Here is a 14,642-nt window from a genome sequence, read left to right on the forward strand (position 1 = left end):
TTGACTGATTCGAAATTATTACAATTTTTTTGGAAAGTGCGCACCCCGAGACTGGATCCGACTCGCTGTGCTCTTGGTTTGGTCGATGCCTTCGGTGACAAAATTTAGAAAACCCTGGTTCTAGGGGCACGACTGAGGCCAATCTGCCTAGAAATAGACATCCCAATGGCCACCGTCCCGCTCCCTCCAGCCCCTGCGGCTCACTTGACCCCACTTACGTGAGCTGGCCGATGAGATTACCAATGTGGAGGTACGTAGCTGTAGGTAGGGGCCCCCTGAGCCCTGTACGTTGGCACCGAGACTGGATGTGCTCCAATTGCAGTGTGTTGCGGTGTGGTCAACAGAGTGCCTGGAAGAAAGAGGGGGGGATCAGGAGGGACCCAAGCACAGACCTTTTGCCTTCTGACACCTGTAGCTTTTATGACAGAGAAGCACTGAAACGGGACTGGGATGGTCCTTGGAACGGATGGAGCTTGGCTGTCTTTGGCATGAGTACTAAATACAAAGGTCCCTCTTCTCAAAACATGAACCCGTCAACAATTCAGCAAGTAAATGTACTGAGCTGTAAATCAGTATCGTGCAAAGTGCAAAGCGCTAACATTCTAAGCCACAATAAACATATTTCCTCAAATTACATACAAATAATACAAAGCATTAATATATACACATACTCCCATCGGCTGTTAGAGTAAAGAATTGCACATGACCAGTATCATCTAATCATAACACGCCCGGAAGGATAAAGCTGTGTGAGTCTCTCCAGAATGCAAGTCCCTTTCCAAGGTCCTTGGTGTTCACAGTAAGATAAGTGATATGTTTTCCAAGTCTCAAAGGATGTAATCCTCAATTCAACGATGCTGTATGAGGTAGGTGTGGAAAATATCCTACTTTATCTCTTATCCAAGACGTTTAATGAGCCCAACAAAACACCAGCAGGGATTGTTTTGCTTATTCCAAGCTTTCTCAGGGGCCGTAATTAATCCAGTTCACACATTTAGATTTTGGACATGCATGGAAGGAATGTGACGGCTACAATGTATTATTTGTATGTAATTTGAGAAAATATATTTATTGTGAGTTAGAATGTTAGCACTTTGCACTTTGCATGATATTGATTTACAGCTCAGTACATTTACCTGCTGAATTGTTGACTGGTACATGTTTTGAGAAGCGGGACCTTTGTATTTAGTACGTGTGCCAGTCCTTCCTGTAGTCAAAGCAATTTATGTAACGTAATGTTTTGGTTCAATAAACTTTGGCATGAGCCAGCTGGGAACATGGGTGCTACAGGTAACGCTCTGCCATGCACATTATCCGTGGTCCTGTATCAAGACTGCAATAAGGATGGCTATAGTATCTTGGCTTTCAATGCCATTAATTTTCTCCTTGCGGTGTAAGAGGTTAATAAAGGCAAGGTAACTTGACAGCATCCAGAAAAAAAAAATCAAAGCAATTTATGTAATGTAACGTTTTGGTTCAATAAACTTCCACAACCTGAGATTTGGAACTGAACAAAGAGGCAAGGAACAAAAAAGGGGATGAAGTTAGAATATCACCACCACATCTGTAGGAGCAGACCTAAGAGTCATCTAATTTTGCATCCTGTTGCCCCAGCAATGCCAGTTTGGTGTAGTGGTTAGGAGTGGCAGGACTCTAATCTAGAGAGCTGGGTTTGATTCCCCACTCCTCCACTTGAAGCCAGCTGGGTGACCTTGGGTCAGTCTTGGCTCTTTCAGAGCTCTCTCAGCCCCACCCACCTCACAGGGTGATTGTTGCGGGGATAATAATAGCATACTTTGTAAATTGTTCTGAGTGGGTGTTAAGTTGTCCTGAAGGGTGGTATATAAATTGAATGTTGTTGTTTGTTTGTTTGTTTGTTGTTATTAATTCCCGGCTCGGTGTATCTCAGCTGAGCCAGAGTTGGGTACGAGTCTGCTCCCCCCGTGCAAAGGGGGTCTGCTCTTCCCCTGTGCCTTACCCCTGAGAACAGTGGGGTGGGGGTGGGTGGTTGAAGGGTGGGCTTGGGGCGCCTTGTTGGTCAAAAAATGTAGTAATGTTGAAACATTACTACACATGCTCAAAGATTAAAAAAAACAGTGATGTGCAAATGGAAGTCCTGCTTTACCATGGGGAACAGTGGGGTGGGGGGTGGTTGACAGGAGGGCTGCAGAGGAGAGCAGCCGCCCCAGCTGAGCTGCGGCGAGCCCGCTCCACTTGACCGGGAGGACTGCAGAACGGCCAAAAAAAGTGGTGGAAAAGGAGTTCAAAGAGTGCACTTCGGTGGGTGTGGTTAATTCCACACAAACCAATCGGCTCCCAGGTAAAAGTAGGGGGTGGAAGCACTGCTAAAGTGTTCACACTGGCATTAATTGGGTCAGCTGTTAGTTGGCAGCGGCTTCAAAATAAAATCGTGGTATGACCGCAGGGGGGGAAATGGGGGATAACGCAGACAAAGAGCAGCACTGCGTCCCATGACTAGCTTGCAAGTGTGAAACCTCTGCAAACATGGGATGTGAAACAGGTGTAGAAATGCTGTAAAGTATGAGTGTGAAAGGTCTAAATGTAAATCCTGCACAAATTTCCATAATTATCTCATATTGCATACTCTGCATTTTGTGTACTGTTTTGCTTAATTTATTCTCTTTTTACCAACAGTCAGGAGGCTCGAAGAGTTATGTAAAACGCTGGAATTTCCTACCGCAATCATCGGAAAACTTATCCAGTCTTCAGTAGGCATCACCTAGGTACACCTGTGTGCACAAAGGCTAGAAATTTGCTTTTCAGAAATTCTGCTGATGTGGGGAGGGCAGAATATAAATCAAAGACAGACAGACAAACAGACAGACAGACAGATTTAACAGTTACTGAAACAGTAACTTGTTGTTCAATTCTCACCTGCTGACATGGCCATGGTGGTCCCAGCAACCATGCCCATGGCCACACCGTTGGTCCTGGGGGCAGCCACGGGAGCTGGGTAAATAGCAGAAGGGATGCTGTTAGGCTGGACTACGGTGGTGTGATGAATGACGTGAGGCTGTGCCGCATACACAGGCTGCGTGTAATATGCTCCCTGTGTGGAAGAGCAAAAAGGAACCACCGTGTCAGCCGAAAGGTCTTGCAAAAATTCATTCTGTTATTTATAGCCCACTTTTCCATCCTTTGCTTAAAGCAGTTAATACTCCTACAGCATCATGAAGATCAGACAGAATTTTTTTTTTAACCCAAGAATAACAGAATGAATCTGCCAGAAGCACAAGAGAAAAAACAGGTGCTTCGGTGCCACTACATGAAGGTGCCTGGCTAACCTCAAGGGAGGAGCCATTCTAGACGAGAGATGTCACAACCGACAAGGCCCTGCCCCAGGTCACTACCTGCTTCATCTCTGACAGTGGAAGATTCCGGGAAAGGCCTCAGAAGAAGATCATCTACGCACTGAACTCTTGCTTCACTCAGCACCACACTGCAACATGGGTTAGGAGTTTATTTAGTGTGATGCGGACATCTACCTTTGTCAGGTACGAACAGTGGAAAGTGCTAATGACAACACGCCAGAAATCAGTCCAACTCCCCAAAAGGAAAGAGCGAGAGTCCAGTAGCACCTATAAGACTCATAAAATTTGTGGTAGGGTATGAGCTTTCGTGAGCTCACTTCTTCCTCTTTCTACTGCTACAGACAGGGAGGCTTGGACGGAGAACGACCTTATCTGAAAACATCTTAATACAAGGAGGGTTGGATCTAAAAGCTTGCAATTCATTCACCCTCCTAGTTGAAGTTACAGCCACCAGAAACGCTGTTTTAGCTGACAGCATTTTCAGCAAGCAGGTAGACTGGGGCTCAAAGGCTTATGCATAATGACAGTTAGGACTAAGCAGAGGCTCCACTGAGGTATGGGCCTGGCAACTTGGGGATATAGGTAAGTTAGACTTCTGAGGAAAAATCTGCATTCCAATTGGGCAAAGTGAGATTTCCCATTTAGGGTGTCATGATCAGTGGAAATGGCCACCGCTTGGAAAGAGACTGGCATCCAATGTAGATCTTCCAAAGACTCTTAATGGATCACTGACATTTCCAAGGTGTCTTCAAAGGTGGCCCCATAGAGAGAGCGTATTATCATAATTGAGCCTCGGCCTGACCAGAAGATGAGTAACAGTGGCAAGGTTTAGAAATGAGCAAGAGTCCCATAGCACCTATAAGTAGGGTTGCCAGGCCCCCTCAATCTCCCAGTGGGGGATGGGGGCCTGGTTCTTATCTGTGTTCTGACGGGGGGTGCATGCGCACAAAGCACATGCTCGCGCTCCCACAAAATGTGATGATGTCACTTCCCGGAAGTGATGCCATCACACACCCGAGCACACCCACGCTCCGCAGGGGCTTGCGTTGGGGGCTGCTGTGGAGTGCAGGAACGCTCCTGCACTCCACAGCGGCCCAAAATGCGCCCATGGATTGGGCCCATTTTGAGGTGCTGTGGAGCGCAGGAGCCGTTTTGGCACGGATCACGCCCGTTTGGGGATGCTGCAGTGCACTGCGGCACTCCCGCGCTCCACAGTGGCTCAAAATGGGCCTGATCTGTGGGAGCTCGCAGCTCCACAGGGGAGCGTGCACAGAGGGTGCGCGCCCCTCCGCTGGCCAAGTAAGTGGGGGCAGGGTGTGGGGGGCGAGGGCGGGGGATCCCCCACCCCACCAGGGGTCTGGCACCCCTACCTATAAGACTAACAAAATTTGTGGTAGGGTATGAGCTTTCGTGAATCTGAAGACGTGAGATGTGACTCATGAAAGCTCATACCCTACCATAAATTTTGTTAGTCTTTCAGGTGCTACTGGACTAATGGCAAGGCTGTTTCTTTTCAAGAAGGTGCAGAACTGCTGAATTTCATTAAAGGCTACTTGGGCAGCCAATGGGAGGGCTGGGTCTAAAAGGACCCACAAGCTGTGGACTTGATTTTTTTTTGGCGAAGTGCAACTCCATCCAGAAAAGATAAATCAAGATTTCTCAGTTTCAGGGAACAGTCCAACAATAGCACCCCCTCAGCCTGTCGATTTTATTAAACAATGTTTGTACTTTGTGCTCTCAGTCAATAGCTCTTGAGCTGGCTTACATAGCTCCAATCCAAAAACACAACATCTGATCTTAAAAACAAATTCAATACCACCAGCAGGGAGGCAACTGCAAAGGTAAGTGACCATCAAGCAATAGACTCAGCAATATAAACAATTCAGCAAGCCACGGCAGCAATACAAGTTGTTGTATTAAAATAGTAACACATTACAGGGAACAAAATCTGAAGGCAATAACAGATGGCAAAGTAGAAATGCTGTGCCGACTAAGGAACACACCGGAAAAAAGAACACACCGGTGAAAAGAAATGCTCTACCTGACACCAATTCTTTTTTATTTAACTTGGTGTGGGGCAGGAGTTTGAGAGTCACAATGCCACAGCAGAAAAAGCCTCCTGTGGCCACTTGTTTTACCGGAGGTGGAGGCACAGAGAGCAAGTCCTCTGAAGACAGCATCAGCTGCTGGGGACGTTGGTGTGGGAGCAAGCAGTCCATTAATTACTCTGGTCCCAAATCGTTTAAGAATTTGATGGTAACAATAAGAACTTTGAATTGGGCCTGGAAGCCAATTAGCAGCCCGCATAGCTCCTTCAAATGGTCTTGACTGTGCTTCAATTTATTAGCTCTCATCCAGCATTTTACCACCTCCAAGGATCTATTCAGCACATCCACTGCAGTTATTTGAGTAAAGGAGAAAGAGAGCTCGATTCCATCCGCATACCGACAACCTTACCTGACCTCAGGCAATTTTATGCAGATGTTGAAGAGGGATGGAGGAATAAAAAGAGCATTGCAAAATCCCATATTATGTGCCATGAGGAACAGCTGAGATCTTCCCAGCAGTAACATCTAGAGATGAATGCTCCACATAGACATGAAACCTCCAGAAGCAATGTGCCCCTGGCTTCCAAGCCAGAGAGACATTCCAGAAGATTACGAGGGTCAATGGTATCAAAAGCTGATGAAAAATAGTAAAGAGTCCAGCAGCACCTTTAAGACTAACCAACTTTATCCTACTATATAAAAAGCTAAGCGTGTTCAAGACAACTCACTTCCTACCCAGGTGCACCACCAGAGGGCGCTGCTGTGGAGGGAAGCCCAGATAAGGCAGTCAGACCTCCAGAGAGTGCGTCACGGCAGGAAGTCCAGGCCGGGATCAGACATGAAGCAGGTGGTGATGCCCACCCGCTTGCCTTTACTCAGTTGGGATCAGGAGTGGAGCAGGTGGCAATGCCCATCCCCTGCCTTCACCAAGCTGGGATCAGGAGCAGAGCAGGTGGCAATGCCTGCCCATCACCCTCACCAAGCTGGGATGAGATGCAGAGCAGGCGGCAATGCCCGCCCCCCCTTCACTTGACCGGGATCAGGTGCAGAGAAGGTGGCCATGTCCGCCCCCCTCACCTTAATCTGGCCAGGATCAGTGACGGAGGAGGAGAGAATGCCCATTTGCTTGCCCTCCCTTTTCTAGACCCTGTTGTATTTTTTCCCCACAATGGGCTTTGTTGCTAATTGTAGCATAAGCTTTCAAGAACCGCAGGTCTCTTCATCTGATGAAGACAGCTGTGGTTCTTGAAAGCTTATGCTACAATAAAGTTGGTTAGTCTTAAAGGTGCTACTGAACTCTTTTACTATTTCGCAACTACAGCCTAACATGGCTAACTCCTCTGGATCTAAAAGCTGATGAGAGACCATTCAACCAAAAATGTAGACTTTTTACATTAAATAGACAATAATGATTTGATGATATGTGGATTTATAGATTAAGGAATATGAACTACAGAAAAAAGAGGGCTTTTATTCTTAACATAGAATAAGTAAGAATTTGAAAATGATATATATTTGTCGCAGAGAAAATCAGAACCCAACTGGTAGTTTAGTCTTTCTTTTATTTTTATTTTTTACATTTTCTTCTTCTTATTATTAGTTTTTGTGACATGCCAATGCCTGAAAACAGACTGAAATCCGTGTAGGGATAATTGGAAGTATTCCAAAGTATCTGGAAGCTCTGCTCAAGCATTTTGCAGAAGGAAAGGAGACTAGCCAAGAGTGGGCAAAGCAGTAGGGATTTCTTCAAGAGCAGCCTACCTTTCAAGCTGCTGTAGCAGAGTGTTTAAGTGGTTCAGCTGCAAATCAGCACTCTGACGGTTCGAATCCCAAGACTGCCATGAGCTCAGTAGGTGGCCCTGGGTAAGCCCCTCCTCTCAGCCCCAGCTCCCCAGCTGTATTGTGAGGATAATAATAACACTAACTGGTTCACCGCTTTTGATGGGGCACTAACGTGTCTAGAAGAGCAGTATATAAGCTCAGTTATTACTAGATATGACCAGCTAAGAGGGCAAGCCAGGATCAAGTGAACAGGCGACTGGCCAGACCGCCCCCATAGCTACATCCATACCCTCTGCCTGGATGAACTGAAATTCATCCGAGCCAGTCGATAAGCAAACGGTCTGGTGACTCTACCGCATCAATAGCAGGTGTCTAATTTGGCACAGGGTCTGACTACCCAAAACAGCTTTGCGAGACGACTGTGTATGGCTCAAGTGGTGGTGGAGAGCTTGTTCTCTGTTGTCATTGCCACAAAGCAGGCACTAAAGGGAAATCCGTCCTACGTTCAATTGTAATCATCCTGACATCTCCTCTACTGACTTTTCTTCCCATCATTCCTACCGCTCCAAACTCTGCGTCAGTGATACTCACTGGTTCGGGAGCTACATATGACTCTTTGACATGACACTTGTGGATCTTCAAAGCACTGTTCCCCAATATGGTAACTGTCCCATTTCTCAGGAAAGCGGGCAAGGGCCTTGTCCATTGGGGCATTGGTTCCCACTTCGAAACAGCCATTGCCAGAAGAACAGTGGCAAGCCTCCCTGAGGTGCAGGCCTCACACCAGGGATGGAAGTAAGAGCCAAACTAGACGAGACACCTGATACGTGGAGGACACGTGTCAGTTTCCCACAAGTTTCCATGGAAAGTGTAGTAAGAAAGAATCTCTGCCAGGGAGAAGAGGGATTCACTATACTTCCTGTGGAAACTTGTGGGAAACCAACGTGTCCTCCATGCATCAGGCGTCTCATCAAGTTTGACTTTCAACGTGTACGTTCCCCTGTACGTTTCCCGGAGATTGCTTCGATCAGCGAATACATATTTACTTGTGGTCCCCGGCCCTAAGGAAGCGCGCCTCGCTTCAACCAGGGCCAGGGCCTTTTCAGTCCTGGCCCCAGCCTGGTGGAACGCTCTGTCAATGGAAACCCGGGCCCAGCGGGACATATTATCGTTCCGCTGGGCCTGTAAGACAGAGCTGTTCCGCCAGGCGTTCGGTGATTGAAGGGGGCGGTGCCATGTCGGCCTCCCACCTTTGGGGTGGGGGGTTCTCCCCACCACTGCACTTTGTTAATTTGTTTTATTGTTTGTATATTGATTTTAGTTCTTGTTTTTATCGATTTTAACTGTTCACCGCCCAGAGCCCCTGGGGATGGGCGGTATATAAATTGAAATATAAATAAAAATAAATAAACGTGGCTCTTTTGGTTGACAGCAATTGTAAATGTGGCTCTCAGCAAGGTGTGGAGTGTGTACCACTCCCCTAAGTACTGCAGGATTTGTCTCCAGTGGCACCTTAGAGTAACACCTCGGCCACCTTTGGCTGGGATATAAAGACTCGGGGATCTCTGTTCCTACTCGTGTCTGAAGAAGGGCGTTCTGACTCTCAAGAGCTTACACTTGTTGGTCTCCAAGGTGCCAATGGACTCAAATCCTGCTTTTCTACTGTAGACCAACATGGCGACCCACCTAACTATCCCCTACGTACTGCTACAGAAGTAAGCTAACTAGGCTCTGTTCGGCAGGAGAGGAAAACAGCAATAATGACCCTCCATGTGCTGGCTCAAGTTTCTTCATGCCTTTGATTTTTGCTGGGTGAGTTGGATTTCATCATTTGCAAAGGTCACCAAAAGGCACCCGTTTTCTCACGCTGCATATATCCAGGGTATGTCATAGCAGGTGTAGAATCCCCTCCCGTACACACTCGCTTTTTCATAAGGGGAAGGGAGACACAAACTTCAGACTCCTCTCTTGCCTTCACACCTGACAACAGACTTAAGAGAACTTTCAGGTAGCCAACAGAATTCATTGTCACAGGATACAATGACATCCTTGACTTCAGCGGCTTCTGAGAAAGCGCAATTCATACAACATAAGTACGAGTGGCAAGGAAGCATAACTGAGAATGGGAAGAACCAACAAGATGAGAGCTTTCAGATCTTTTAAAGTTTCTTGCTTAGCCAGGCAGTGAGTTTTCTTCCTACTTTTGGCAAGGGTTCAACTTCCCCGCCTTCTTTTGTGTCTGCCTTGATGACAGCTTTAAGACTGTTTTAATGTCTGTTTTTACACTGGCTTTTACGACACGCTGGGGGCGAGGAGGAGCTTACCTGCTCCTCGTATAAAATGAGTAAAGTTTGTTTGATCTGCTAACTCAATGATAAATGGTATGTAGTTTTTCTCTTAGCGTTGCCTTAAAAAGTACATTTTGTCTTTCACGCTCGAAGGGCCTGGCTTTCTTTTCAGGATGGATGTGCTATGCTGCCTGCATTTGGTGTCCTTTGGCTAAGAGAAAGAAAACTGAGGTTTTACAGCATTTGGGGAATACTGGCTTTATTTACAAACTAGCAACAATGTCTACAACGGGCTCTAGAAAACTGATTCGGCGGGCTCTGATTTGGCAGCAGCCTGGAGGCCAGAGAAGAAGGGTGATGAATGGAAGTGCGGGGAGGAGTGCTTAGGCCATTGATTCAGCGGGCCCCCTCCCAGTGGCAAATGGGCGCTTCCCGGCAGCCTCGAGACCAGAGTCATCAGCAATGCACCTGCACAAGGATAAAAAGTGAGTCATCGCCAATACGGCTTGCCTTTTATATAGTGGGAAGGATATGCAAGTAAAGCACAGGTGGGAGCACAGAAGGCAACAGATGCACCAGACCATACCAGATCTCTAGAGGGCAGACCCTGCACCCTCCAGATGCTTCAGCCAGTTCGCGTCGGTCTGCTAAACTCAACACCTGCTATCTAGACACACAAACACACACGCGCTTGCTCTAGGATAGCCATTGATGGACCCCAAGAATATAGGACACAGTTCACCTGGGCTGCTTGTCACATACATACCTCAAGGTTGGGGGACCTCTGCACACACTCCTGAAGGTTCATTTCCTCTTGGCCTACCTTACCTGCTCTCCTCACCCCACGCACCCACCCCAGAGGGTCTTCACCTGGTTCCCGTATGCCCTGATGTTGGAGCCAGCCATCAGCTGTTACCACCTAATGGCTAAAGCGTTGCCTAAATACAAAATGTGGGTTTAGAAGCAGTCACTGAATCGGACAGCCTGGTATGTTCCTTTCCGGAGCAGGAGATTCGGCCACGCACAGCCAAGAGCAGCTCCACTAGGGCTTGATGCTACAAACATGGATCAAGAAATCCGAACACTCCCGAAATTCCGGGAGTAATGAAAATGTGTCTATTTCAGGGAGGAAGCTAGCCCACCAAACATCTGTTGGTCAGTGTCTCCATCCCTTTAAATTTTAAAGGGACTAGAAGCACCACCTGACAGCCGATGCCAACGAACAGGTGACAGCAGGGTAGATGGGAGGCTAGCTTTACTGTCATTGGAAACGAAGCCATTATTTTCTATGGGTTAGCCTGGCAACTACACCCCGCAGGAAATAATGCCCCTCTTATTTCCAATGGCTCATAGACCTGGCCTCTGTCCCTGGATTAGTAGCAGTCAGTCAACATCAGCTGTTAGTCTGGGCTTCTAGACTGACAGCTGTTGGACGGGGCCAGCTCCTTCTCTCCCCCTCTCTCTCTTCTCTTTTTCCGCTGTCTATGGGGAGGGGGAATGGGAGAACTGGAAAATGGACCCAAATTTTCAAGACTTGAAAGAAGTACCCAGAAAAAAAATCCACATCCAGAAATGTCAAGATAACCTCCCTGAAATCCAGATCCGAAATTAACACGAAATTTTTTGAAGTGCACACCGCTGTTCTCAATCCATTCATCTTGCTACTCTGAACCCTCTCCTTTCTCCACCTTGCCTCCCAGATACCTTTTCTATCTATTATTATCCTTACTTCTTGGGTTCTGTTCCCATCCGTTTCCCGTACATTAGGCTCCCTTCCTCCTCAATACACTTGCTTCTCCCCCTCTCGCCTTCAGACAGCACACTGCCCTGTCCCCAGATCCTATCTTTCACATCCCTCAAAATGCTTTCATCAACATGACTGAGAGCTTCACTCTGAGCAGTTGTAATGTTTACAAACATTCTATACTGGATCAGGAAATGTCTAAGAGAGAATCGCAGACAAGCACTGAAGGACTAGTTCTTTTAGGCTAGTTATACATGAGCTATTAGTTTTTTAGATCAACCCGCCCAAATTCAGCTCTTCCAGGCTCCCTGCTCCTTGAGATCATCTCTGGATTCCTTTGGAGAGGCATGGCCTGGGGGCAAGGCACATTCACTAGTATATCTATCATCACTTCTTTCCGGAGTTTTATCCATTCCATTAAAAAAAAAGTTCCTATTCTCCCCAACATCTTCATTCAAGATTATTTTCTGCTTTCAGAGCTTGAGCTGTATGTGTAGAGGTGAGTTTTTGATCCTGGTTCCATCTGTTTCCATTGCAATTCACACGAATAGTCTTGTGTATCTGGGTGAAACGCCGCATTTTATCGACACGCAAAAGGCATCAACCCACCTGAGCATACAGGTTCTGCTGTGGGTAGGCACTTCGGATGGGGTACATCGCAGTTTGGTAAGGGTTTGGAGATGGAGAGTAAGGAGGAGGTGCGCTGTTACTCTGGGTAGGAGGGACCTTGTACGGGGTTCCAGCAGTGTACCCTGTTGAGAAATCAAGAAGCAAGAACAATATTAGGCAGATCAAAGCAGCCACACCAACTGCATATTCACCAGTTAAAAGTCCAATTTCAAGAGTCAAAAGGAATCCTTCAAATGTTTAGACCCTGGGCACAATTCACAGGGAAGCTTCTTTGCACAAGACACATTGAAATCAACGAGAGTACAGCAGCATCAGCTCCTAGTGGGTAGCATTCTTTTCATTATCTTTTTAAGCCCTTAGAAAAGAGCAGGAGTCCAGTAGCACCTATAAGACTAACAAAAGTTGTGGTAGGGTATGACCTTCAGTGAGTCACAGCTCCCTTCTTCAGATATAAGACTAACCAACTTAATTGTAGCATAAACTTTCAAGAACCACAGCTCTCTTTGTCAGACTCATCGGACGAAAGAGCTGTGGTTCTCGAAAGCTTATGCTACAATAAAGCTGGTTAGTCTTAAAGGTGCTACTGGACTCTTGCTCTTTTCTACTGCTACAGACGGACTAACACAGCAACCCATCTCGATCTCTTTAAGCCCCTTTAAGCAAAACCTCGACCAAGAATTTAGATGATTACGAGAATGCAATTTCCCAGAGAATGCAATTTCCTTTGCCTTTTCTCAAGGAAAATGCTAGCACCAAGGAAAACTTATGCTGGCCCTTCTATTGACCTGTGTAGCAGAAGGGGGCGCTGTGGAACCTATGCAGCTCTCCCATGAGGCTGTGACCAAACATTGCACCAATGCGCTAACCTGGAAGGAGTACTGTTAAGAGGAATTCTCTTAATTCCTCTTTGCCCGATTTCTCCCTGAAATGCAAGACTCCAGCACCCCGCTCCCCAATCTTTTTAGGAATTTTGAGTCTGTTTTCATCAAAAAAGAAATCCAAAGAGAGGAGGGGAAGGAAAAGAGGTTCTACAAAAAATTTAAAATTTCATTCTCGGTGCTCAGAGGCGCCTTTCCAAACCATCCCGCCCTCCCGCTACAGTGCCGCCCTGTGGTGTGTAACATTCAAAAACCTCTGCAGTGGCTGCAGTCACAAACGGGTGTATAAGAGGCGTAACACAGAACTACAAAGAAAAAATCAAAGCGAAACGAAACGAAAGCGAAATTCTTCTTTTGAAACGGAAAAAGAGAATAAGAAGAACCATTGGCCATATCTCAATTTTTAAAAAGTGGATTTTTTAAACACTATCTGAGAACAAAACACTCACAACACTACCTGGGAGCAAAACACAGAAAGCCCTGAAAAAATGGACCAAAGCCGGCCCCGGGAATTTCTGCCTCCTGTCTTGTACCTGAACCAGTCAACCACCCCATCTCTCTTGCCCGCAACCCTGATCTTGTAAGGCAACTGGGAAGCAGACAAGCCCACTCATAACGCAGGCTTGCTATCCCATCTGTGATACTCGTGCTCTAAGAGAACATAAAGAGCAGAATGCGTCCAAACGTCATCTCTGGATGACTTGCTACAGATATAAATCCTGTGGCACATGCAGTATATTCAAGCAACACATAAAGTCGAGCAATGAACTATGAAGCACATCGGCAGCGCCTGAGGCCCCGAGGGTTTTCACTTACCATTTGACTGCTTACAAAACGTCACTCTGGACTTACCTGAAAGGACAGTTTTGTGCGTTTGCACAAAAGAACTAGAGCATGTACACAAGAGGCCTCACTTTGTTTAAATTCTGGTGTAACAAGAAGTTAGTATTACCATGTGGTTCTTTACTAACAAAGATCGGAACTGCAACCAGAATGTACCGAAAAGGTGGGAGTCACTTGTGCGTTGCTGTGTAGCGGTTTTGAGGGTCTGCACAAAAAAGGGGTGTGCTGAACACTTGCACAGCCGGTGAGAAATGCCAAGCGAACTTGAGAATGTGTCCCAAATCAGGTCAACTCTACATACGCACACAACACACACTGTGAAAGAGGCTGTCTGCCCCCCCTTCCCCCAGGAAGAATGACAGGTCTTGAGTATCCTATGTTCCGTTGTTCGAATGCAAAAGGCCCCCAAAATATGATCCTGGGGCTAAAGAAATGAGAACCACTGAAAACAGATGGTAAGCAGCACAGCCATTCTCTTCAAGAAGCACAGAACTGTCTCGTCTTACACCGGCCTCCGTGCCAGACCCAGAATTAACAAGGCCACTGGAAGCACAATAGCAGTTACACAAGTCTGTTGCGGTGGATCGTTCTTCCCACTGTTCCGAGCATCCTCAGAAATGCACTACGAGCATCCGCGAACGAGCCCTGTGGGCAATTTCGAAACGGAGATCTTTTATACAGTATCTGCCGCTGCGTACACCGTCGACTGCAGAATCAAAGCGCAAGGCCAAAGGTGCCACAGAACCGAAAGCAGACTCCACGGCCACCTATCAGCACAATATGTGGTGCAATTCTGTACATACTGGTTCATCCGTGAAAGGAAACAGTAAAATCGGGCCCCTGGTGGTTGCTAGACTAAGCAGCGCTCTGAGCCACTCCACTTGCAGTTAGGGACAAAGTGGAGAAAAAGCATTTTGGATTGTGAATTTCAGGTGGACAGTTGTGTGGGTTTGTAGTAAAAGAGCAAGATTAGAGTCCAGTTTCACCTTAAAAGACCAGACTCTCGAAAGATCACACCCCGGAAATCCAGTTGGTCTTTAAGGTGTCACTGGACTCAAATCTTGCTCTTAGATCCTGAGCTATCTCTGCCTGCTGAT

General features: G+C 46.8%; 1 protein-coding gene across 2 annotated transcripts in view; it reads right to left on the minus strand.

Annotated features, from left to right (window-relative positions):
• FAM168A (family with sequence similarity 168 member A) overlaps positions 1–14,642 on the minus strand; it is a 230,042-nt gene that overhangs the window by 12,262 nt on the left and 203,138 nt on the right. For both annotated transcript variants that reach the window (XM_054973531.1, XM_054973530.1), the window contains 3 exons: positions 11,804–11,946; positions 2,896–3,070; positions 219–349 (listed from right to left, as the gene is read on the minus strand). In XM_054973531.1, coding sequence (XP_054829506.1) covers positions 237–349; positions 2,896–3,070; positions 11,804–11,946 — 431 coding nt within the window. In that variant the 3' untranslated portion in view covers positions 219–236. The remainder of the gene's footprint in view (positions 1–218; positions 350–2,895; positions 3,071–11,803; positions 11,947–14,642) is intronic.

The sequence above is a fragment of the Eublepharis macularius genome, chromosome 3 (assembly GCF_028583425.1).
Source record: "Eublepharis macularius isolate TG4126 chromosome 3, MPM_Emac_v1.0, whole genome shotgun sequence".
NCBI lineage: Eukaryota > Metazoa > Chordata > Lepidosauria > Squamata > Eublepharidae > Eublepharis > Eublepharis macularius.